We start from the raw sequence: 23,541 nt of genomic DNA on the forward strand, positions 1-23,541 counted from the left end.
ATTTCACAAGTAAATTTATTATGAAAACAGTATTTTACAATACTAATCATGAGATTTTTATTTTAAAATTTATTTATATTTTTAATATAGAAACTTTCAAAAAAAATTGATAACCACAATACATACATTAAAAAACAAATTAAAAGTTCTAAAATTATATTTAATTAGGTTTATTGTTAAGAAAAGGGGAAAAAATGTTTGAGATAATAATATTATTTATATGAAAATTTGAATATATCTCTTCACGTTACAAATAAAAGTGAGTAAATTGAGAAAAATTTCGAAAGTATGTTTTAATAATTAACTAATAACTACCAATCCTTCAAAGTTGACTACCGAAAACCACCAAACAACCACTAAGCAGTACCAAAAAGAATTATTTAAAAATTATTATTTTTGGAGTGCTAACTTCACATCAGCACTCCAAAAATTAATATTTTTTGAAAATTCTTTTTGATATCGTTTGGTGGTCGTTTGGTGGTGTTTGGTAGTCAATTTTGGAGGTTTGGTGGTCAAAACTATAAATGATAAATCATTTCTAAAACTTTTATCAGAGAGCGCGTTCACTATTACGTAAGATCAACTGGCGCGAAAATTCAAATTGCATTTCACAATACTTAATTTTTTCCCTAATTCCATTTGTAAATTCATTTGGATTACAGTATTTTACAATTCTGTATATGAATTTCATTTAATATCATATTATAATTAAATGTAGTAATAATAATAAATTTTAGAAATAATTAGTTGTGAATTATTGCTAATTTCACATCAGCACTCAAAAAATAATATTTTTTAAACATGCTTTTTGATATCGTTTGGTGGTGTTTAGTAGTTTAATTTACAAAAAATAATTCTAATTTGTAAAAAATTAATCATGGTGAGTAAGGATGAGTGCGCAAGGTGTTACGGTAGGAAAATTAAAATTGTTAAATACAACTATTTCGTTACTCTCTTAATTTTACAGGTAAATTTGTTATGAAATCAGTATTTTACAATACTAATCATGAGAATTTTATCTAGAAGTCATATAAGTCTCAAAAATTAGAAACTTTCAAAAAAATTATTGACTACAATACTTACCTTAAAAAAACAAATTAAAAGTTCTAAAATTTAAATTTAATTAAGTTTATTTTTGAGGAATGGGGGAAAAATGTTACAAATAAAAGTCAGTAGATTGAGAAAGATTTTAAAAGTATGTTTTAATAATTAATTAATAATTACTAATAAAAAATGAACTACCAAACAAGCAGTAAATACTACCAAAAAGAATTTTTTTTGGAGTGCTGACTTAACATCAGCACAAAAATTAATATTTTTTGAAAATTCATTTTGATATCGTTTGGTGGAGTTTGGTAGTCAGTTTTGGAGGTTTGGTGGTCAACATTATAAAAGCTAGTTAATAAGTAATGTATTATAAAAAATTGAAATGTTACTCTTTTCGAGTCATCCGTGGATTTGAATATAAATAATTCCTCCTGGTTGAATGTGTTTTTTATTTGCAGCTGTCACTTTGGAGTTCAAGTCATCATAGATCTCCCATTTTTTATATTTGGTTGTACAAAGAGCTGTATAATGACTTAGCGATCCATCGTATATTACTACGCCTGTTAACCTATTAGGAGTAAACGTATATAATTTTAATTAATAGAATGTTCTCAAAATGTGTCTATTGATGTTTACTTATATTTGTTATATTTCAAAAAAAAATTATTTATTTAACATTAAAAAATATTAACTTATCGTGAATTTTTTTAAAATTACTTTTTGAATTAGAGTACAGTCACGCAGCTGCTGTATGCAAAATTTCCAAAATTTTGCATAGATTTTGCAAACAGAAGTACAAAATCGTGTGACTGCACTCTCAATTTGTTTATTAGAATTTAAAAATTATTTAATAATTAATATTACTGTAATTTAATTGTAGTTTTCTATTGCAAAAAAAATAAAAAAGTAATTTAATACTAACCTGAATTTTAAACCATACAGTGTAATATAGTTTGGAAGCTCTAAAGCATTGCACATTTGAGGTGTTGCTTTTCCGTCCAATGACCTGACATCACCGTCAATGAAAATGTGTGCATTAAGCTTCAATGATTCTAATGGTTTTTGTCCACACTCACAATTTGAGGCTAAAGCATTTCCCCATCTGTCAATTACGGCCTCCTGAAGATTCTTAAATCCATCTTTTGCAATTATTTCAGGATTTAAGTAGAAATACGAAACCTCCTCCATTAAAGAATAACCACATTTGCAATGAATCAATCTAAATGCACTTGGTTCTCTTTTCATAATGAAATCCCACATATCTGCTACATTTGAAAAAACATCTATACTCTTTAAAATTTTAGGAGATTCAATTTCTTTAGCAAAGGATGTTCTGTCATTTTCATTGTTGCTTTTTTTAAAATCTTTCAATAATAAGCATCTTTCTTTATATACATTACTTGCTTTTTCAATACTTGCTCCAGAGGTTTCTAGGAGTTTTAGAAATTTGAAACCATCATTATTTGAATTTTCAATATGTATAGAATATTCAGGAATTTCTATTTTGCTCGTTAGTAAAATTTGCATGATTGCATCAAACTGGCATGTGTTTTTAATAACGTAGCGTTGTTTGTTGATTATTAACGGTTTTGAAAAACGTGAACCGTTTATAAGAAGCCAGTGTTTTGATGAAGCTGTAAACTTCGTATTCGAAGCGGAAACAATATTATGATGAGAATGAATTTCTGGAAACTTTTTAAAGAACTTTGAAGGCTTCCTGTCTTTAATTTCAAGCTGACGTTTTTTTATATTTTTTTCTTTTTTTAAATCACTGTCGATTTCATTATTGTTTTGAGGCGAGCAAGAAACTAAAAAATCATCTTTTTTCCCTTTGTTTCTCCAATTTTCTCTTTCGTGCAAGTCGGCTGTATCACAGATCGTTTCCTTCTTTCTATTTTCTTCAGTTGAAGCTTTTACAAAAGTCTCATCATTTAATATTATTGAAGATGCACTATCATTAGTGTCAACCACATCGTTCACATTGGAAGAATTAAATATTGTACTACTGTGCATTATTGGAGACTGCGGGTTGTGCTCATCAAAAGATGGAAGATCACTTGATGTTGAAGATTGTTCTTCATTTGTCTCTTGGTTTTCATTTTTTTTATATTTGTGAAGGATCTGATGAGGATTTGTTACCGTCTTTGGCGGTAGCATAAGAGCTTCCGTTATTTTTGATGAAGCTAATAAACATTGGCCTTTTAGTGCTTCATGATGAATTTTAAACATTTTATCTACTCGTAAAGGACCTTGAATATTTTTCAGGATATTATTTTTCAGTTGATTGAAGTCTCCTTCAACATAAGAAGATGAAGGCCTGATGTATCTTGAATTAAAATTGTCTTTCATGACGGCTGTCCATAGCGGAAATTCGGAACTTAAATTACAAAGATGTTTAAAAAATCCTGGAAGATAATAGGGATTTGGTCTGTCGTAGAGAGTCTTTTTATTTATTTCGGCTTCAAGCTTAATGCTGTTTACCCAATTTTTAACACTTTCTGCTGATTGTGGCTCTTCGTTTAAAAACAGATCCTGTTTATTTGGATCTAATCCACTGACAGAAAGCTTTTCTATCAAACATTTAAATTCAAGACTGTCTTCTTTTGGAATCATATCATCCATAGCTTCATGTGTTGCATTTCCAATAAGATCGAGCAATTTAATTCTAGCGTTTTCTGCTGGTGACAAAGTACAACTATTTAATATTTGTCCACCATATTGATGGATAGAGATAGTTAACGTCAATAAGAGAATCTCGCGAAAATCTTCTAATTTTTGAGACGATACCAGTAATGCTACGCAACGAATTAAAAAATCTTTGATTGCTTTATTACGTGAGGTGAAGTATTTTTGTCGACAAAAAATCGCAATGAGATGGGCTACGTCGATACGTATATAGCTCACATTGTTCAGAGTTTTGTCACTTTCCTTTTGCAAAATATAGAAGCAATCTTGAACATATTCTTGAATAGATAAGTGATTGAATGATCGGCTAATTGCACCTAAAAGTGCTCTTGAGTAATCACAGACAACTTCCTTCGGTTTAATGTCAACCGACATTAACCACTCATTTAAAAAAAATAGAATCTTATTCGTTGTTTGAGACGCCGACAGAAATTGACCTACGGATACTGTGACATTCAAAAAGTTTATCACTATTTCATAAAGAAATATATGTGGCGATTTGATATTTTCCGTAATTTGCAAAGGAAGAATGAGACCTCCTGTGCCATCGACACATACATTCATATACTCTTTGAATAGTCTGCAGTACTCCTTATAAACAAAAATTTGTTCCTGTAAAAAATATATCAAGAAAAATTTGTCATTACCTATTTCGTGAATAGAACCAGCATATGGAGGGCTGTATTTTAATTTCCTTAATATTTTTCCTACATCATTTCCGTCTTTAGAATCAACACCTAATTTCTTATCGTTACATTCCTGAATTAATTTTCTGAGTACATCATTCTTATACAACATAGGAGCTTCGACATCGCCTAAATTTTGAAATTTTAAAGCCAATTTCCGCCTATAATTTGCTGCTCCTTCAAAAACGACTGCTTCTCCAATGTCCTCACGTTTTTTGTTTCTCAATTGTCTCTTTACCGGGTCATGACTAAATTGTCTTGTGTCCTTACACCCTACTTTTATCCACACATCACTTCCAGGAATTGGTTTTTCATTAATAACACCAAGAAATACATTGTTACATTCACTACTTTTACATCGCCCTTGAATCCGAACGTATGGTTTTTCCGGATCTTCCGATACTCTGCAGTACTTAAAAACGAACGCGCAAGGAATTCTAAATTCTTTCCAGAATTCGTCTGCCACAATGTCAGTCCATTCACCTGGTGGTAACACAAGGAATTCTCTTTTATTATATATTTTACGAACGGGCTCAATTCTCTTCCACAATTCAAATTTTAGACATAAATTAAATGTTTCGCTGTCTGGTAGTTTTAATAATTCACAAAAAGAGCTATTTACATCATCAATGTTCAAATTCTCCTCATCATCATCATCATCATCATCATCGTCAGAAAAAAAATTGATTAGTTCTTCATCGCATTTAATGCTATTGTCTGAGATAATCTTTTCCTTTATTCCTATTTTTTCAAAAACTTCTGTTCTCAAATTCCTCCTATTTTCACGAAGATTTGTGTAAATGTTATGGGCATTCCATTGTCCTTCAAGTAAATTACTCACATTTACATAAAACTGACTTGTATAATGAGGCAAGGATCCATCTAATAAATCTTTCGAATATTTACAAATTGCATTTACTGCCTCGTCAACAGAGATTTTCGCTTGTCGTGGCATCTACAAATAAAAAAGTATTATTTTACAAACCAAAAATATTTCCAAACATGCTTTCAGAAATATTCTGTATGATATCTTAAAAACGAAGTAAAAAAAGAATTCTATTAAAATTTTTATTACTTTTTTGAAAATATGAGTTTGAAGTGGAGAAGGAGCGGAAAAGTGTTACTTTTTTAGCAATTAGAAAGTATTTTAAAAAAATAGAAAATTTCTTCAAATTTTTATAATATTAGTAATTTTACAGCTGTGACAGTGCATTCCAAAAGTGAAATTCACTGATCGTTGTTATTCTTACACTGCATTTTCTTTGAGTGTACACTGAGAAAAAAGGTTTGAGCTGACAACCAAATATTTCATTCAATATATGTGCAACTAAAATTTTTTGGTTGACACAATGCAGACGACTAAATAAGAAAATGAAAAAGAATTTGGTAGTCTCAACCAAACTTTGGTTGATGTCAACTATAGTTTAGTTGTGTCAACCAAAAAATTTTAGTTGCACATATATTAAATGAAATATTTGGTTGTCAGCTCAAACCTTTTTTCTCAGTGTATGTATACGTTCCATCAATGTCCTAACACCTAATATGAAACATATTTTATCATAAATTAATCTAAAAGTCATGTAATTGTTTTAAAAAACAATACACGGACACCTGTTTCATAATTAATATTATCATTTTTATTAAATATATATTTTTTTTATACTTACTATAAATCACTGGTTACAATAGACCACACGACGGTGGCCTATTAACTCGAAATAGTCCTCGAAATAAACTATTGCAATGAACTATAATAAATAACAATAACAAAAAAAATAAACAACAATAATTAACAACAAATTAAGTGAAATTGTTTTATAAAGGGAATCCCAAAAAAGCGAACCGCAAAGGTAGAACCACAAGTAGACACATTCAGAGTTGGTTAGTGTTATACTGTAATTTACACGAGGTATATTACGTTCCCAACCCTGCTACCTACCGTTACGCTGTTAGTTCATCGATATATTACGAGTTCGATTATGACGTCAGATAAATTGCAAAACAGAAATTCATTAGAGTAGCAGGAACAGAAAGATATCATTATTAATTTTACTCTCATTATTTTCTCTTTTTCATTCTGCATTCGCGCTGTCATGAAACATTATGTAAAATACTTATACAATATGTATAAGTATATTCTGCTCAGGCCTTTATACTTTTGACCACCAAACCTCCAAAATTGACTACCAAACACCACCAAACGACCACCAAACGATATCAAAAAGAATTTTCAAAAAATATTAATTTTTGGAGTGCTGATGTGAAGTTAGCACTCCAAAAATAATAATTTTTAAATAATTCTTTTTGGTACTGCTTAGTGGTTGTTTGGTGGTTTTTGGTAGTCAACTTTGAAGGATTGGTAGTTATTAGGGGAAAAGTGGAAAACGTTTTTTGAAGTACCTAAAATATATGATAATTTTTTCTTACTATATTTAATTATAATATGATATTAAATGAAATTCATATACAGAATTGTAAAATACTGTAATCCAAATGAATTTACAAATGGAATTAGGGAAAAAATTAAGTATTGTGAAATGCAATTTGAATTTTCGCGCCAGTTGATCTTACGTAATAGTGAACGCGCTCTCTGATAAAAGTTTTAGAAATGATTTATCATTTATAGTTTTGACCACCAAACCTCCAAAATTGACTACCAAACACCACCAAACGACCACCAAACGATATCAAAAAGAATTTTCAAAAAATATTAATTTTTCGAGTGCTGATGTGAAGTTAGCACTCCAAAAATAATAATTTTTAAATAATTCTTTTTGGTACTGCTTAGTGGTTGTTTGGTGGTTTTTGGTAGTCAACTTTGAAGGATTGGTAGTTATTAGGGGAAAAGTGGAAAACGTTTTTTGAAGTACCTAAAATATATGATAATTTTTTCTTACTATATTTAATTATAATATGATATTAAATGAAATTCATATACAGAATTGTAAAATACTGTAATCCAAATGAATTTACAAATGGAATTAGGGAAAAAATTAAGTATTGTGAAATGCAATTTGAATTTTCGCGCCAGTTGATCTTACGTAATAGTGAACGCGCTCTCTGATAAAAGTTTTAGAAATGATTTATCATTTATAGTTTTGACCACCAAACCTCCAAAATTGACTACCAAACACCACCAAACGACCACCAAACGATATCAAAAAGAATTTTCAAAAAATATTAATTTTTCGAGTGCTGATGTGAAGTTAGCACTCCAAAAATAATAATTTTTAAATAATTCTTTTTGGTACTGCTTAGTGGTTGTTTGGTGGTTTTTGGTAGTCAACTTTGAAGGATTGGTAGTTATTAGGGGAAAAGTGGAAAACGTTTTTTGAAGTACCTAAAATATATGATAATTTTTTCTTACTATATTTAATTATAATATGATATTAAATGAAATTCATATACAGAATTGTAAAATACTGTAATCCAAATGAATTTACAAATGGAATTAGGGAAAAAATTAAGTATTGTGAAATGCAATTTGAATTTTCGCGCCAGTTGATCTTACGTAATAGTGAACGCGCTCTCTGATAAAAGTTTTAGAAATGATTTATCATTTATAGTTTTGACCACCAAACCTCCAAAATTGACTACCAAACACCACCAAACGACCACCAAACGATATCAAAAAGAATTTTCAAAAAATATTAATTTTTGGAGTGCTGATGTGAAGTTAGCACTCCAAAAATAATAATTTTTAAATAATTCTTTTTGGTACTGCTTAGTGGTTGTTTGGTGGTTTTCGGTAGTCAACTTTGAAGGATTGGTAGTTATTAGTTAATTATTAAAACATACTTTCGAAATTTTTCTCAATTTACTCACTTTTATTTGTAACGTGAAGAGATATATTCAAATTTTCATATAAATAATATTATTATCTCAAACATTTTTTCCCCTTTTCTTAACAATAAACCTAATTAAATATAATTTTAGAACTTTTAATTTGTTTTTTAATGTATGTATTGTGGTTATCAATTTTTTTTGAAAGTTTCTATATTAAAAATATAAATAAATTTAAAAATAAAAATCTTATGATTAGTATTGTAAAATACTGTTTTCATAATAAATTTACTTGTGAAATTAAGAGAGTAATGGAATCGTCGTAATTAACAATTTTAATTTTCCTACTATGACATAGTGCGCATTCATCTTTATTCACCTTGATGAATTTTTTAAAATTATAATTATCTTTTATAAATTGAACTACCAAACCTTGTGAAATGGCTACCAAACACCGCCATGCGATATCAAAAAGAATGTTTAAAAAATATTTCAATTTTTAAAGTGCTCATGTAAAATTTTTTGTCCAAAACTACTTATTTCAAAATTTTTTTATTGTTACTACTATATTTAATTATTACATGATTATATTTAATGAAATTCATACAAAATTTTGTGAAATACTATTTTTTAAATAAATTTACAAATGAAATTAGGAAAAAAATTAATAAGTTTAGAAATACAATTTGAATTTTCGCGCCAGAAGACTATGCGCATTCACAAACACGCACTCTTAGGGCGCACTCACACCTCTGGCTGCCTGCACAGGCAGCCAGTGAGAGCCAATCAGAGAGTCAGTAGATTTAAATTTGAATTTTCTGTCTCTCTTACTCTTGTACGTTTTCTGCGTGGTGGGAGGCTGCCTGTGCAGGCAGCCAGAGGTGTGAGTGCGCCCTTATAAAAGCTTTAGAAATAATTTATCTTTTATAGTTTTGACCACCAAATCTCCAAAATTGACTACCAAACACCACCAAACGACCACCAAACGATATCAAAAGGAATTTTCAAAAAATACTAATTTTTGGAGTGCTGTCGTGAAGATGGCACTCTAAACTTGAAATCTGTATAATTTTTTCAATTTTGACCACCAAACCTCCAAACCTGAATACCAAACACCACCAAACGACCACCAATCGATTCCATACAAGAAAACCTGTTTTCCTTTAACTTGGTGTGCCAACTTCACGGGGCTAAAATTAATATAATAATTTATTATTAGGATTTTGAATATTGAAAATATATATAAAAAAAAGAAAGGTTTTTAATAAGAACAACTGAAATTCTTTGAAAATCACTTTTAAGGTAAGAATTTCTAATTTTGTTTCTAACAAATTTCGTTCATAGTTTTCTTTTATTTTTTACTTATTTTGATTTTACTTATGTAAAGTTTATTTATTAACAATTTTATAAAATTAAATATACCGCTATTTTTATGTTGTAATATTTATTTTTTTTAGGTTTAATTTTATATTTTAATTAAAGTATTTTATGTATTAATTAATTTTTTTTTTTATAAAATATTGTAGAATAAGATAAGTAAAATATTTATTTTGATTTTAATTGAAAATTATTTAAGCAAATTTATCATGACAAAATATTTCTCGAAAAGTTTTTCGTATAATTTGAAAGTAGTCATTTAAATTTGTTTAAGTAAATTTTCACGAAAAAAATTTCTTTGCAATGAGAAAAAAAAAAAAATATTTAAAATGCCCCCAGGCTGAAAAGAGGAAAAAAAATAAAATAAAATAAAAAAAATGGTCGCCGATAGTGCTTCAGGACAGAAACTTCTGTTCTTCTATTGCTCATTCACCTGTGTTTATCTACCTGGAATGTTAATACTTCTGAAATTCAACAACAATCTCTACAATGTGGGAACATATAAATTTATGCCAATTCTTTTGATTATCATCATGGCAGAAATTATAAAACTTTCATTTTCCCTTCTACAAACAAATCAACAAGTTTTAGTGAAAAATGAATCGCGTACAAATCAAAAATCACGAAAATCATGTTCAAAAATATTTAAATCAATAATGAAATTTTTCATCGGCTCATGTTTACTTTCAGCTGTTTATTATACAATTATTATTTTATTTGGAGCACCTGTATTATCACTTCAGGAAGAAACAATAATGTTAACATTAACATTAATTACATTAACATTTATACCAGCATGTTTACATTTAGGAATTGATAATGCACTTGGATTATTATTTGGAATACAAGCGAATAATGGTGATATTTTTGCCGAATCAATTAAAACAAATGTAAAATTTACATTAATGGGAACATGGCTTGGTGCAATTGCAATTCCACTTGATTGGGATCGTCCTTGGCAAGCATGGCCAATACCCTGTATCACTAGTGCATTAATTGGTTATACATTGGCACATTTTTTCACTCTTATTGGCATGTTACCAATAATGAAGCAAGCAAAAGCAAAATTTTATCGATAGCAAAATATAAATTTCAAAAAAACAAAAAAAAAATAGAAAAATTTAGAAGTTTTTTTTAAAAAATTAAATTATTTATTTCAATTTTGCATTTAAAATTTTACAAATAGAATAATTTCAAATATAATTATTTATAGATAATTAATTGTTAATTCATATACATTTTTTTTTTCACCAGAGAGTTCCGTTTTTCATATTTAAAGCCGAAAGTAATTAATTTTCTATACGAAAAGCCAAAATTTATCGTTAATTATTTATTAATTTTTTTTTTTATCAAAAATTGATAAATCGTTCGTTTAATTTAATTTCAAACGATTTTTGTAATTAAAAGAAAAATATTTTCGTTTTGAAATTAGAGACAAATTTAGCGTATATAAAAAAAAGGTTTTTTTTTTTTTAATTGTGCAATAATGGGAAAATAAAAAAGACTTAGTTAACTAATTATAATATTGTATTACGATAAGAAGAAAAAAAAAATTGTTGATAATAAGTAATTTGTACAAATTTTCATCACTAATCATTTTTCATTCATCAAAAAGAAAAAAAATTGTAATATTCGTATTATAATAATTTTCAACTAAAATCTCACAGTTTTTCTTTTACATATTTTAAGAAAACGATTGTATTCTAGTCAACGTTTTTTTTTTCCTGTAAATTTTTACGTGTTCTAACATTAATAGATTTAATTAACATTATTCAATTATTTGTTAATTAAATAATAAAATATCGAGATATTTGTATTACTGAAAATCAATAAATTCGTTTAAATTTTTTCAGATTCTTATTTTCCGTGAGCTTTGTTTTTTTTTTATTTTTCAAAAAAAAAAAAAATATTTATTTTTCCATATAAAAGAAAATTTTTGAAAGGAATTTTTAGAATTAAAATTTTTGTTTCTCAACGATGAATGAGACAGCGGAATCATTAATTTTAGAAGCTTTACAAAAAGGTTTGTTTGTAAAATATAAAATAAAATAAATCAAATTTGTTATTATAATTTAAAAAATTAATTTTAGAAACTTCATTAAAAACGGTAAATAATTATGGTGAAACATTATTGCACGTTGCTGCTGCTAATGGCTGTGTGAAAATTCTTAAAGAAATTTTAAAGAAGAAAATTTTTGATATTGACTATAAAAATGTTTTTGGATGGACACCACTTATGCAAGCGATTAGAAACGGAAAAATTGATTGTGCCAAAATTCTTATCGATAATGGGGCAAATGTTAATCATTTCACTTATCTTGGTGAACATTTTTTTTTTTTTTTTTTATTATTATTAAATTAATTAATAATTAATTTAATAAATTTTTTCATATTAAGTCTTTAAAAAAAAAAAAAAGTTATTTAAAAAAATAATTCAGGAATGTCGACAATTGGATTATCAACAGCAATTGGTAGAGAAGCGTTTGAAATAATTTACAATACTTCTACATCAGCCGTTGAAATTGCAGCAAAAGATGAAGTTTGTCCATTGAGTATTGCAGCAATGAGAAATGATAAAGATTTATTTTTTCGACTTTTAGAATTGGGTTTAGATGTTTCTAAAGCAAGTAAGTTTATTTGTAATCTTAATTATTTTTTTTTTTTACGTTAAATATTTCAAATTTTTTTTCATTTTTACAGACGTTTTTGCTCATTGTATGATAAAATCGTCGAAAATTCATGAAATATCATCATTAGCAAAACCACTCGAAGACATTGAGAATTATTGGAATGATTGTTCGGATAATATTGAAATTTTTAATAATGAAACAAAGAATGACAATAATAATGGACAAATCAATGAGAAAAGGAAAAATTTTAATTTACCAAAAATTTGTATTGAAAATATTGACATCAAATTAGAGGAAAATTTTACGAATGAAGGAAAAATTTGCAATGATAAAATGAAAAATTACAAAAGTTTAATATCACCAACACTTACTTATAATTTTGACGGCGCTTATCCACCATCACCAAAAATAATTTCTCCAGAGGGGGAAAAAAATTCAGAAATTGAGAATGAAATGAAAATTCCTTTGAAAAGGTAAATTTACATTTTATAATAATAATAATTTTTTTAAGTAAAAATTATCTATTGAATTATAATCTTTTAGAAATTTAATTTTAGAATATTTTTTCTAAAATTATTTCTAAATATAATTAAATGTAAATTATTATTTTTGAATTTAGATGCCAAAATATTCGCCCACCGGATTTAATAATCGTTAACGATTCATTGGATTTTAATAATACATTGAGTTTTACTCCTGAATATAGTCCAACAAAATCACCACTTGTACCACCGGAAATTGAAGACGAAGACGCAGTATTTGGAGAAATAACTCCAACACAAACAAATGAAAAAACACCTCCGGCATGTTTTATTTTCAATCCAAAAGATGCTCCAATGTCTTTTTTTCTTCACAGTTATGGACTCAGTCGTTTTATTCCCATATTTTTAGAACAAGAGGTAAAAAAAAATCTTTTTTTTTTTTATTTACATCTTCTCCTCCTTCTCAAAAAATAATTACTTTCTTAAATTTTTGAAATAATTAAAATTTGAATTCAATAACAAAAAATTGAAATACAATTTTTTTTTTTTAAATTGAAACTAAAATTCTCAATAGGTGGATGTTGATTTATTTTTGACATTAAATAACGAGGATCTAATTGAAATTGGAATTGAGAGTGAAAACGAAAGACGCATTATAGTTTCAGTGATTGATGAAATTAATAATACAAAATCATCCAATTGAATCAGGAAAATTTTTTATAATTATAATTTTTTATATTATCGTTAAATTTAATTTATTTATAAAAAAAAAATATATCAATTTTTTTCATTTAACAAACTTTATATTAAAAAATATGTATCAGTAAATTTTCACATCAATTAATTACAAGAATTTAAAAAAAATTTCTTTTATTTTTAATTTTTTTTTTTGCATCTGAAAATTCTACACTTTCAAAATATAAACACTAATAAATTAACATTAATTATTTACATAATAAATATTATAGATATAAAATTAAATAACAAAAAAATAATAACAATTTTTGTAGATAAAAAATTGATTTTTATCATCTCTGCAAAGATTTATTTTTTCTAGTCGTATTATTTTTAATAAAAAGAAATTTCAATTTATCAACTAAAACATTTAATTTTTCTTCAATTTCTTCTGACATCAAAGAATCTATGGAATCAATTGGAAGTTCATCAAATGTTTCCAACAATGAATTAACCATAGAAAGAGCAAATTCTTTTTTTTTCTCTAAATCATCATCATTTTTTTCTTCTAATTGAAATGAATTTTCAATTTTTACCTAAAAATTAAAATAAATTATTCTTTTTGTTCAAAATATAAAAAAAAAATATATTTTCTTTATACAAAAATATTGTTAAAATTTTTACTTCGATATTTTCATTCCAAATGTTTATATCCTCATTTTTAATTTGTTCATTTGAATCAACGCTTGCTGATGAATCCTGTAAAAAGAAAATTTTTCTTAACTTATTGATAATTGAAAAAATAAATAATATTTTAGAGAATTTAAAATTTGTAAAGAAATAAACCTTAGTAACTTCCAACAATAAGTCCCATTCATTTGGAATTTCAACTTTGACAATATTTAAATCTTCTTTCACAGATTGTTCATAATTTGATGCAGATGAATTTGTTTTATTATTAAAATTTAAAATTTTCTCTCCTTCACTCTCATTTATTGTTGAATAATTAATTAACGTTTCCATTAAATTGTCATAAAATTTTTTAATATTACGATTATTAAATGGAGTCATTTTTTGTGATGTTGAATTAATTTTTGGCAATTTTTTAATATTAAGATGTTGACGTTTTAAAAATAATCTTAGCCATTCACTTCCTGCCATTTTGTGAATTTTCCACGATGGTGGCATTATTATTTTATTTATTTTAGCAAATTGAAATGCCATTTTTCTCATTCCAATACCATTTAATTCAAAATTCATTGAATCACATTGTTTTAAATATTCAGCCAATATAAATTCATCTTTTGTTGAAAATACTTTTTTCACATCATAATTTGGTGTATAACTTATATCGCAATTATTTTTACAATTTTTCTTTTTTGTTACATATCGTTGTAAAGTTGTTTTACCAATTCCAGTTCTTCTTGAAACTTCATTAATACTTAAGCCATCAGTTAATACTAAATTTACAGCTGCAAACATTTCTTCTCCAGATGTTGATCCTTTTTTTCTTTTTTTTTCATTCATTTTGAAAACTATTCAGAAGAGAATATTTATTAAAATTATTGTTTTTAATAATTACGAAATTTCAATTTTTTTAATTAATAAATTTTTAAAAAATATGTACCTGAAATATGATTAAAATAAATCAATTTACTCTAAAAATATTTCTTGGTTATAAATATGTTTATTATTGACGTTTTGGATCGCATGCAAATTTAATTGAGGTTATGTCACGATTATTTATTTATTTCTCTCTTGAAATAAAATTTAATTCATAACATGGATTTCAATTAAGTACCTGATATTTTCACTAAGATTATTTTTTAAATTATTCCTTTTAATTACCTAACTTAATATATATTTTTTTGTAACACTGAAAAATCAGAAATGAGACCTTGTGTACATACACTGTAAAAAAAGTCAGTGTTATTTTACATCGTATTACGATGGAAATTTTGTGCACACGTTAAACCTGTGGATTTACATGTAGCGTGTTAAGGGAATTTATATGCAGCGTGTAATCTAACACAACCTATATGTTTTTTCACATTTTCAAATATAAACATCGGCAAACCATTAGTTGAATTACACACTGCATGTTTATTCCATGTGGCGTGTTATTCTCCCTTGGCCATGTAATTAAGGTTTTTCATATTCATATTCACTTCGGCCATTCACACTAAGTATGTTATCTCTGGCGTTCGTTTGTTCTTCAAGTGGTTTTTCTGATTTTGTTTTGCCAGACTCAAACACAAAAGTACTGCAGAGACTATTAAGTTTTGCTTTAAATGTTTAATTATATTGTATTGTAATATTTTTATAAAAAAAGTTCTGTATGAAAATTTTTAAAGAAAAGTTGCGAGAATTACGAATTTCAATATTTAAAAACATTTTAAATAATAATTTAGTTCAAAAGAAAAAAATATTCGATCGATTTATCAGATTTTGTTTCCTTTAATTATAATATAATTATTGTTAAGAAAAAAGAGAAAAAAAAAATTACAAGCAAATGCTATAAATACAACATTTGCAGGTTTATATTACATGCATATAGTGTTCTAAAGACAGTAAATTACGTCAAGAAGAGAAAGAAGATTACGGTAATTTACCGGTAAATTACCGGATCGTTTTTTCTCTGAGAATTTATGAGAATTTTTACTTGTACTTTTATCCTTGTCTGACACGTGCGTTGTCATGACAACGTGTATGACGAGGATAAAAGTACAGACATATGTTCCTGACTGTACAATTATTATTATAATGAAAAATATCTTTGTTACAATATATAATATATATATTAATATATTAATATTGATATGATATTACATTATTATATTGAATCAGGTACATTTATATGCCTGCACTTTTATCCTTGTCTAACACACATGTTGCCATGACGACGCACGTGTTAGACAATGATAAAAGTGCAGGCAAATATACCCAACTGTCATCTTGTCAGTAAGAACACAGAGAAAATTAGGGTGCAGTCCCATGGAGCAGATTAGCAGATTAGACGTTGACCAATAAAAAAACAGTCTCTAACGGAAATGTAAAATTTGCCGCGAGAGACTAACTTTTGATTGGCTGAAATCTATTCTGCTAATCTGCTCCATGGGACTGCACCCTTACAGTCTATTATATTCATTGTTCAAATTATTCATTTAATAACATGTCGGTCGTTTATTTATAACTTACATACTATAAAAATACATATTTAAATTTAAAAAAGGCAATTATCAATCACTTAAATGAATATTCTCATATATTCTCATAAATTCTCTTTTTTTCGGTAATTTACCGCAATTTTCTTTCTTACCTTCTCAGGTTTCAATTTTACCGAGAATTTTAAAACACTACATGCATAAGTTGAATGGGGATCCTCACGGCCAAACTTGGCCAGCAGAGGGCAGCATCACTGCAAGATCGTAGAGCGCTAAATTTCAAATCGAGTTTATTCCATGATATTTAATAAACATATTATAAAATGTTTTTGTTCACTTAAAAGACGAATAAAATCATTTAATAAGAAATTGTGGTTATAATAAAGTGTGGGTAACTGTTTAAAGATTTTAGGAGACAAACTGATACGGTCAGCTGTTGTCTGTTATTGCCAGTCATTATCGTCAATTTTCAGACAGCGTTGTAATTAGTTAGTTACTTACTTACTTACTTACTTATTTACTTACTTACTTACTTACTTATTTACTTACTTACTTTTTAATGGACAGTAATATGTTTGTCGTATATATTCAAATTTTATTTGTATTTTATGAAATATTTATTTAATTTGATTTTATTCTTTTTCAATCATTACTATATTGTGAAAAATATAAAAAACAAACAAAATTTACTTATTAATCATTTAAAAATTACAATATAATTACAATATTTCTAATATTCAATATGCAAATAAGTAATTGTTTTTATTTCATTAGACAACATAACCTCAATTTTTTTATTTTGTTTTTACAAGACTCGGAGTTTTTATAATACTTTTAAATGTATTTAAACAACAATATTAATATTTTAAGACAAATTAAACACAATTTATTGAAACTTTATGTGAGAAAGATTTCTATTTATGATTACACTTGCATATATTTACACATTTTCTTAGATGTATTATTTTATTTTATACATACCTTTCTTGTAAAACTTTCTTTTTTCCTGTAAGACGAAGTCCTCGCTTACGTAATTCGTTTTTCAATTGTACACACGACCAAGAAAAATATTTATTTATCTCGTTACTCATGTTTTTATTTTATCAAAACAAGAAGAAAATCAAATGTCATTTTAACCGAAATCAAAAATTTGGCGCTCCACGATCTTGCTATGGTGCTGCCCTCTGGGCTCAGCTTTACATATAATGGTCCCCATTACATGCTGCATGTTTTTCCAAAAATATATATTCACTTTGAAAAACATGCAGTGTGTAATTCGACAGATGGTATTCTGATGGTTATATTTGAGGGATGTGAAAAAACATATAGGTTGTGTTAGATTACACGCTGCATGTCAATCCACAGGTTTAACGTGTGCACAAAATTTCCATCGTAATACGATGTAAAATAACACTGACTTTTTTTACAGTGTACCTTAATTGTGATTAAAAAAAAAATGTCATATGCATTAAAAATTAACAGGTGTTTTTTTAAATAAATTTTCAGGTAAATTAAATAAATAATATAATAATATAAATTATAATAATTATAAATTATAAATATGTATGTGTAATAATATAATTTAGATTTATAGGTTATGTCTCCTATTCAATGAAACTGTCAAACCTGAAACGTCAAATAGTTTTTACGTCATTGAAACAAATATCGTGCACAGTACAAAAATAATATTCTTGTATTTATATAATTATTTGAAAAAAATGAGTGATAAAGGACAAAATTTAGATGAACCTGATGCTGAGGTGAATAATGAAAGAGTTGATAATGCAAATTTAGGTCGATATTTTAGTAACACAACACATACTATTTTTGACGAATTGGTCTCATCAGAAAAATCTGATGCATTTGCAACTGTTAAAAATCCAGTATTTGATATTCCAACAACATCTCCAAGTGGATTTTTCGATAATGATCAAGAATTAACTGAGCCTTTGCAAACAAATGATTTTCAACGAGATGTTTGGATACCTTCAGAAAATACGACAAAAATTCTTAGGACTATTGCTACTTCAACTAATGGAACAAATTCTATCAGCAGGTATTTATTTAGAAAAAAAAAATTAATTTATTCCTAAAATTTATTATTATATAAAATTATAATTATATAGGGAATTATTGACAATGCCAGGATTAGCGATACAAGATGATATGATTGATCCAACAAAGGGGGCAGTTTTACATATTTTAGGTGAGGATGAATTTTCAAATAGAAATATATTAACAGCATCCGATGTAACTCAAGATGAACGTGGCTTGAGAAATTTAATTCAAATGGGTTGTTATCGTGCCGCAGTGAATCTCACTGGTCGTTTATTAGCCGTTTATGGACAAGGTTATGGTAAAATAAATTTACCAAGTAAACATACACCAAATTCTCTTCAATTATGGTTCACTCGACTTTCACTTTTAACTAAATTACGACAAATTGAAATTCTTGAAAATGAATCAAAAGCATTTGGAAATCTTGACAAACCCGATATGTATTTTATTTATTATCCTGAACTTTATGGCACAAAACCAGGATCAATGGCATCATTTTCATTTCGCCTTTTATTAGCGGAAATTCCTAATTATTATGGAAAATCAAAACAAACAATAGATAATCTTTATCAAATTTTAGCAATTGTTAAAAGAATAATAAAAAATTTAAAATCAGGTCTCAATGGAGATGGAAGCGAATTAAAATCGAATTTAAATAAACAAGATGATGCTTTAAGATTATGGAATGGACGAAAATGTAGAACGTTAATTTCAATTGTTAATTGTTCTATAGGAATGAAAAATTATGTATTAGCAAATGAAATTCTTGAGAATTTATATTCATCAATGGAATGGAAAAAAATTGAAGCTGAAACACTTATGTCAGCTATTGGTAGAGTACATCTTATATTGGGTGATGTTTCAGCAGCTGAAAAACAATTTTTAATAACAAGAGATACACCACCATCGTCAAAAGTTGTTAGAGAACTTGTTGATCGAGGATTAATGGCAGTTGCACAAAATGCATTTCAAGAAGCATTAAATTGCTTTCAAAATGCCTCAGTTTTAGATCCATCAAATGTAATGTTAAATAATAATATTGCCGTTTGTTTATTATACACTGGAAAATTAGAAGCGGCCGTTCTTCTTATGGAAAATGCAATGAACCGAAATCCTGTCAAATGTTTACAAGAATCGGTAATTTTAAATTTATGCACTTTATATGAATTACACACAACTCATAGTAAACAATCAAAATTACATTTATTGAGGCAAATTAATAAATTTAAAGGTGATTCATTTGATATTGCTTGTCTTCAATTAGGTACATAAATAAAAAATTAATTTATTAAGAAAAATTTATTTAAAAAATAAAAAAAATCCTTATTACAAAATGATTTATTAATGACAATTTTAATTTCTAAAAATTAAATCTAATTAAGTAAATTTAAATCAAAATCATTTATAACATTATTATAAACATCAATACGTTCATTTAAAATTTCAATATTTTTATTTAATGTTGCCAGCCATTTTGATTTACTCATTAGAACATTTTTTATTGTTACTTTATATACTAATTTTTCATTTAATAATTCATATTTTCCTTTTTCAATAACAAATAGAGAATTCGGCAAAAGTACTGCTGGCGCTTTTATAACCGATAATATTCTTTCTATATCAATAAACATATAGGTATTATCAATTATAATTTCATATAAAATATTAATTTCATTATTGTTAAATGTAAATTTTTCCACATTCTTAAGTGCATTATCAAAATTCTTTTCTAAATTAGTCAATAAATTAAGTTCTAAATATGCTCCTTCCTTATGTGTATTAACAATGTTTGTTGTACTTTTTTCATGTCTATAAAAAATTCTTGGTATATTTTCTGTATGAAAATCTGCGAGTCTCAATGCCATTCTATTAAATGCATTTAAAATAAACCATCCTTCTGGATTATCTAATAAAGCACGTTCAGGACCATGAACTAAATATGTTCCTATTGAATAAAAATCTTGAAAATTAACAATACTCTGCAATCGATTAACTTGATAAAATTCATACATAAAACTTGGTGACATTTCATTAATATTTTTAATATATTGATTTCTATACATATGAGAAATATGTTTAACAGCTTCTTCTTCAGTTAATAGAATATCCTCAACATAATTATTATATCGTAATTTTTCATAATTCTCAACATTAGTTAATTTATAATCATTTATCCACGTTGGCATATGTTTATATTCAACAATATAATTAAAAACTTGTCTTCTAAGTGCATCATCTTCTAAAACATAATATTTTAATACATGATTAATTACTTGATCATTGATACGATCTTTCCATTCTTTTACAATATTTTGTTTCATTTCCATATAATTAATTTGTCTTTCGAATCGTGAATTAATTAATCCTCTTCCACTGAGTCCCTCGACTTGAATTGTTTTTAAACGAACTGCCAATGGTGATGTTTCAATTTTTAAAATATTCTCTTCATTCATTTTCCAATTTATTGATTTTAATTCACCACTATTTAAATCTATTATTTTATAAATTTTTCTACGATTATTTGAATTACTTATTAAAACAACGGGCATTTCATTTTGATAACCATGAATTCGTCTTAATTCAACTATTTTATCATTAAAATGAAAATATTTAACTCCAAAACCATCTTTACCGGAAATACTATTAACATACAAAGTATGACCATTAAATGTACCTGCTTGTATTATAATTGGTTGTTTTATTTTATTCAATGATGTTATCACTTTTGGTAATGATGATATTTTTCCTGCTATTATTCCAAAACATTTAATTATTGATGTTATTCCAACTTTTCCTAATATATAAGATAATTCAATTCCAGGATCTAATGTACGTGCTAATGATATGCTAATACTTTTAAATAAATCTTTAGTAATTAATTGTGATAATTCTTTTGCACTATGTGATGCTAAATTTAAAATACCAGTTTTTAATGTTACACCAATAAATTGACCAATATTAAATGAGAGCATACTTTTTTGAAAATTCATTAATAATGGTTTTATTGCTGCACTTGTAAATTTAATTCCAATATATGCTGCTTGTCCTATGAATGGAATTACTATCAATGTATCAATTAAACATGCACATATTGCTTTTATTAAAGATTCTGTTTTCGATACTTTATAACATGTATAAAATGGTATAAAATTTTTTAAAAATTCAACAATTTTCTCTTTTTCTGTTGATTCATAATTAATTTTTTGAAGAAAATTATAAAGTTCCATTCTCTTTGGTTCAATAATATTATTAAAAAATTTATTAGATTTTTCATAAATTAATTTCATTGGTTTTGATACAATAAATTGTGTATTGGATTTTAATCCTATTATCTCCATGAATAAATCATGATTATTTTCAGCAGAATATAATTTTACATTATTATTTTTTGAAATTAATGCATACATTGATGAATTTGTACTATTAACAGTAATTTCAAATATAATTGTATCATTTCTTAATTCTTGTTTTGAATTTCCAAATTTATTCGATATTTCTAATTGCGAAATAATTACATTTGATTGATCAATTAGATTTAATAAATCATTACTAAATGCCTCTTTAATTAAACTTATTTCAGCATAAGAATAAAGATTGGCAATAAATTCATTTTCCTGTGAAAAAAGTTCATTAATATCCGGCATTGGAAGATTGTCTGTTTTACATTTATAATTTGCATTATTATATTTATAATTTTTAACTTCAATTTCATATTCAAATTCATTTTCAAGTGGGCACATACGTCTTAAAAGATAATCAGCATATTCGGTACGATTTCTATAAGAGAAAAGTGCTTTTTGAAATTGATAAAATGGATTTTTTTTTTGTATATTATCAATTTTTTGTCGTTCAACATCCAAATCGGTGAATAAAAGATTAAATGAAGAATTCCAAAAATCAACATCATTTATCAAAATATGAAATGATGTGTTCTTTAAAAGTTCTGACTTTTTATAAGTATAATATAAAAGTGCAGGAAGTTGAAAAATTGTTAATGCAGTATTATTTAATTCATCAAAACGAACACCTTGCTCTATACTTTGTGATATTATGATATATTCTTCAAAAGAAGTATTGTATAAATTTATTCTTGTACTTCGAACAAACATTAAACCAGCTTGTGCGTACATATAATCAATATCAATTATTTTTAATTCAGTTCTATTTTCCAATTCAGGAAATAATGGAAAAATTAATTTTTCAGTTATTCTATTAATTGAAAATTGATTGAGTGTTGAAATTGTATAATCTTGATTCATAAATGTTTGTTCATTGAGATCTTTGATAATTTTTTTCTTTATAAATGACAATGTTAAATTATTTGTTGAATTAACTATTGCTGCCAAATATCCAAAAGTATTTCCAAATTTTGAAAATACAATCGATGTAATAATATGATCAAACATTGTATTTACATATTCAATGTGAATTGTTTCATTTTCATTAGATCCATAAAGTTTGGTGTTATTTAATAATTTCTTGCCAAGTGTAATTATGGAATTTTCACTATTATTATTATTATTATTATTATGTAAATATTCACAAAGACTATTTACAATTGGAATTGGTTTCATTGTATCATTTTGTTGTAGTAAATTTTCATGATAAAATATATTACTTAAAATCGTCACCGAACTGAAAACTGAAATAAAATGAAAAGTTTCCAGAGGTGTGATGAAAAAATCTGTACTATTCATTATGTTTAGAGAATTCTTTTTATATCAAATTCATTCCTTTTCCACGGCAGGATAAAAAACCTATAAAAAAAATTATTATTATTATTAATATATATATATATATATATATATTTTTAAATATGTTTAAAAAAGAATTTCTTACCTTAGACTATTTTTTTAAAATAATTTTAATGCGATAAAATATGAGAACTAATTATGAAAAAGTTTTTTTTGTTTTCTCTTTGCAAATCTTCCTTTTATACAATCTGTTTATGAAT

The 23,541-nt window shown here is 26.1% G+C and overlaps 4 protein-coding genes and 1 long non-coding RNA gene across 7 annotated transcripts in view; 2 read left to right on the forward strand and 3 right to left on the reverse strand.

Moving 5' to 3' along the window:
- Positions 1-23,541, reverse strand: part of LOC127287115 (uncharacterized) — a 57,110-nt gene that overhangs the window by 22,820 nt on the left and 10,749 nt on the right. The gene's annotated exons all lie outside the window — the stretch shown is intronic.
- Positions 9,132-13,536, forward strand: LOC127287103 (ankyrin repeat and SAM domain-containing protein 6-like). Its single transcript, XM_051313856.1, has 7 exons — positions 9,132-9,503; positions 11,432-11,601; positions 11,669-11,899; positions 12,017-12,205; positions 12,279-12,681; positions 12,828-13,107; positions 13,265-13,536. The coding sequence occupies exons 2-7, from the start codon at positions 11,556-11,558 to the stop codon at positions 13,391-13,393; spliced, it is 1,278 nt and encodes a 425-aa protein (XP_051169813.1). The 5' UTR covers positions 9,132-9,503; positions 11,432-11,555; the 3' UTR covers positions 13,394-13,536.
- On the reverse strand, positions 13,704-15,228 carry LOC127287106 (uncharacterized). Of its 2 annotated transcripts, none has more exons than XM_051313866.1 (4): positions 15,214-15,228; positions 14,212-14,900; positions 14,050-14,124; positions 13,704-13,961 (listed from the first exon to the last, which is right to left on the reverse strand). In XM_051313866.1, the coding sequence occupies exons 2-4, from the start codon at positions 14,890-14,892 to the stop codon at positions 13,719-13,721; spliced, it is 999 nt and encodes a 332-aa protein (XP_051169823.1). In that variant the 5' UTR covers positions 14,893-14,900; positions 15,214-15,228; the 3' UTR covers positions 13,704-13,718. The 2 variants fall into 2 exon arrangements, with proteins under 2 accessions (XP_051169823.1, XP_051169822.1); XM_051313865.1 differs by lacking the exon at positions 15,214-15,228 and adding an exon at positions 14,993-15,182.
- Positions 17,806-19,875, forward strand: LOC127287101 (trafficking protein particle complex subunit 12). 2 transcript variants are annotated; one of them, XM_051313854.1, is made up of 3 exons: positions 17,806-18,035; positions 18,124-18,585; positions 18,656-19,875. In XM_051313854.1, the coding sequence occupies exons 2-3, from the start codon at positions 18,248-18,250 to the stop codon at positions 19,857-19,859; spliced, it is 1,542 nt and encodes a 513-aa protein (XP_051169811.1). In that variant the 5' UTR covers positions 17,806-18,035; positions 18,124-18,247; the 3' UTR covers positions 19,860-19,875. The 2 variants fall into 2 exon arrangements, with proteins under 2 accessions (XP_051169811.1, XP_051169809.1); XM_051313852.1 differs by having other exon boundaries at positions 17,807-18,035; positions 18,116-18,585.
- Positions 19,898-23,488, reverse strand: LOC127287097 (uncharacterized). The gene is made up of 2 exons (XM_051313843.1): positions 23,427-23,488; positions 19,898-23,344 (listed from the first exon to the last, which is right to left on the reverse strand). The coding sequence occupies exon 2, from the start codon at positions 23,282-23,284 to the stop codon at positions 19,961-19,963; it is 3,324 nt and encodes a 1,107-aa protein (XP_051169800.1). The 5' UTR covers positions 23,285-23,344; positions 23,427-23,488; the 3' UTR covers positions 19,898-19,960.

The sequence above is a fragment of the Leptopilina boulardi genome, unplaced genomic scaffold, assembly GCF_019393585.1.
Source record: "Leptopilina boulardi isolate dan_hultmark-lab unplaced genomic scaffold, ZJU_Lbou_2.1 LbouV2_368, whole genome shotgun sequence".
NCBI classification, from domain to species: domain Eukaryota; kingdom Metazoa; phylum Arthropoda; class Insecta; order Hymenoptera; family Figitidae; genus Leptopilina; species Leptopilina boulardi.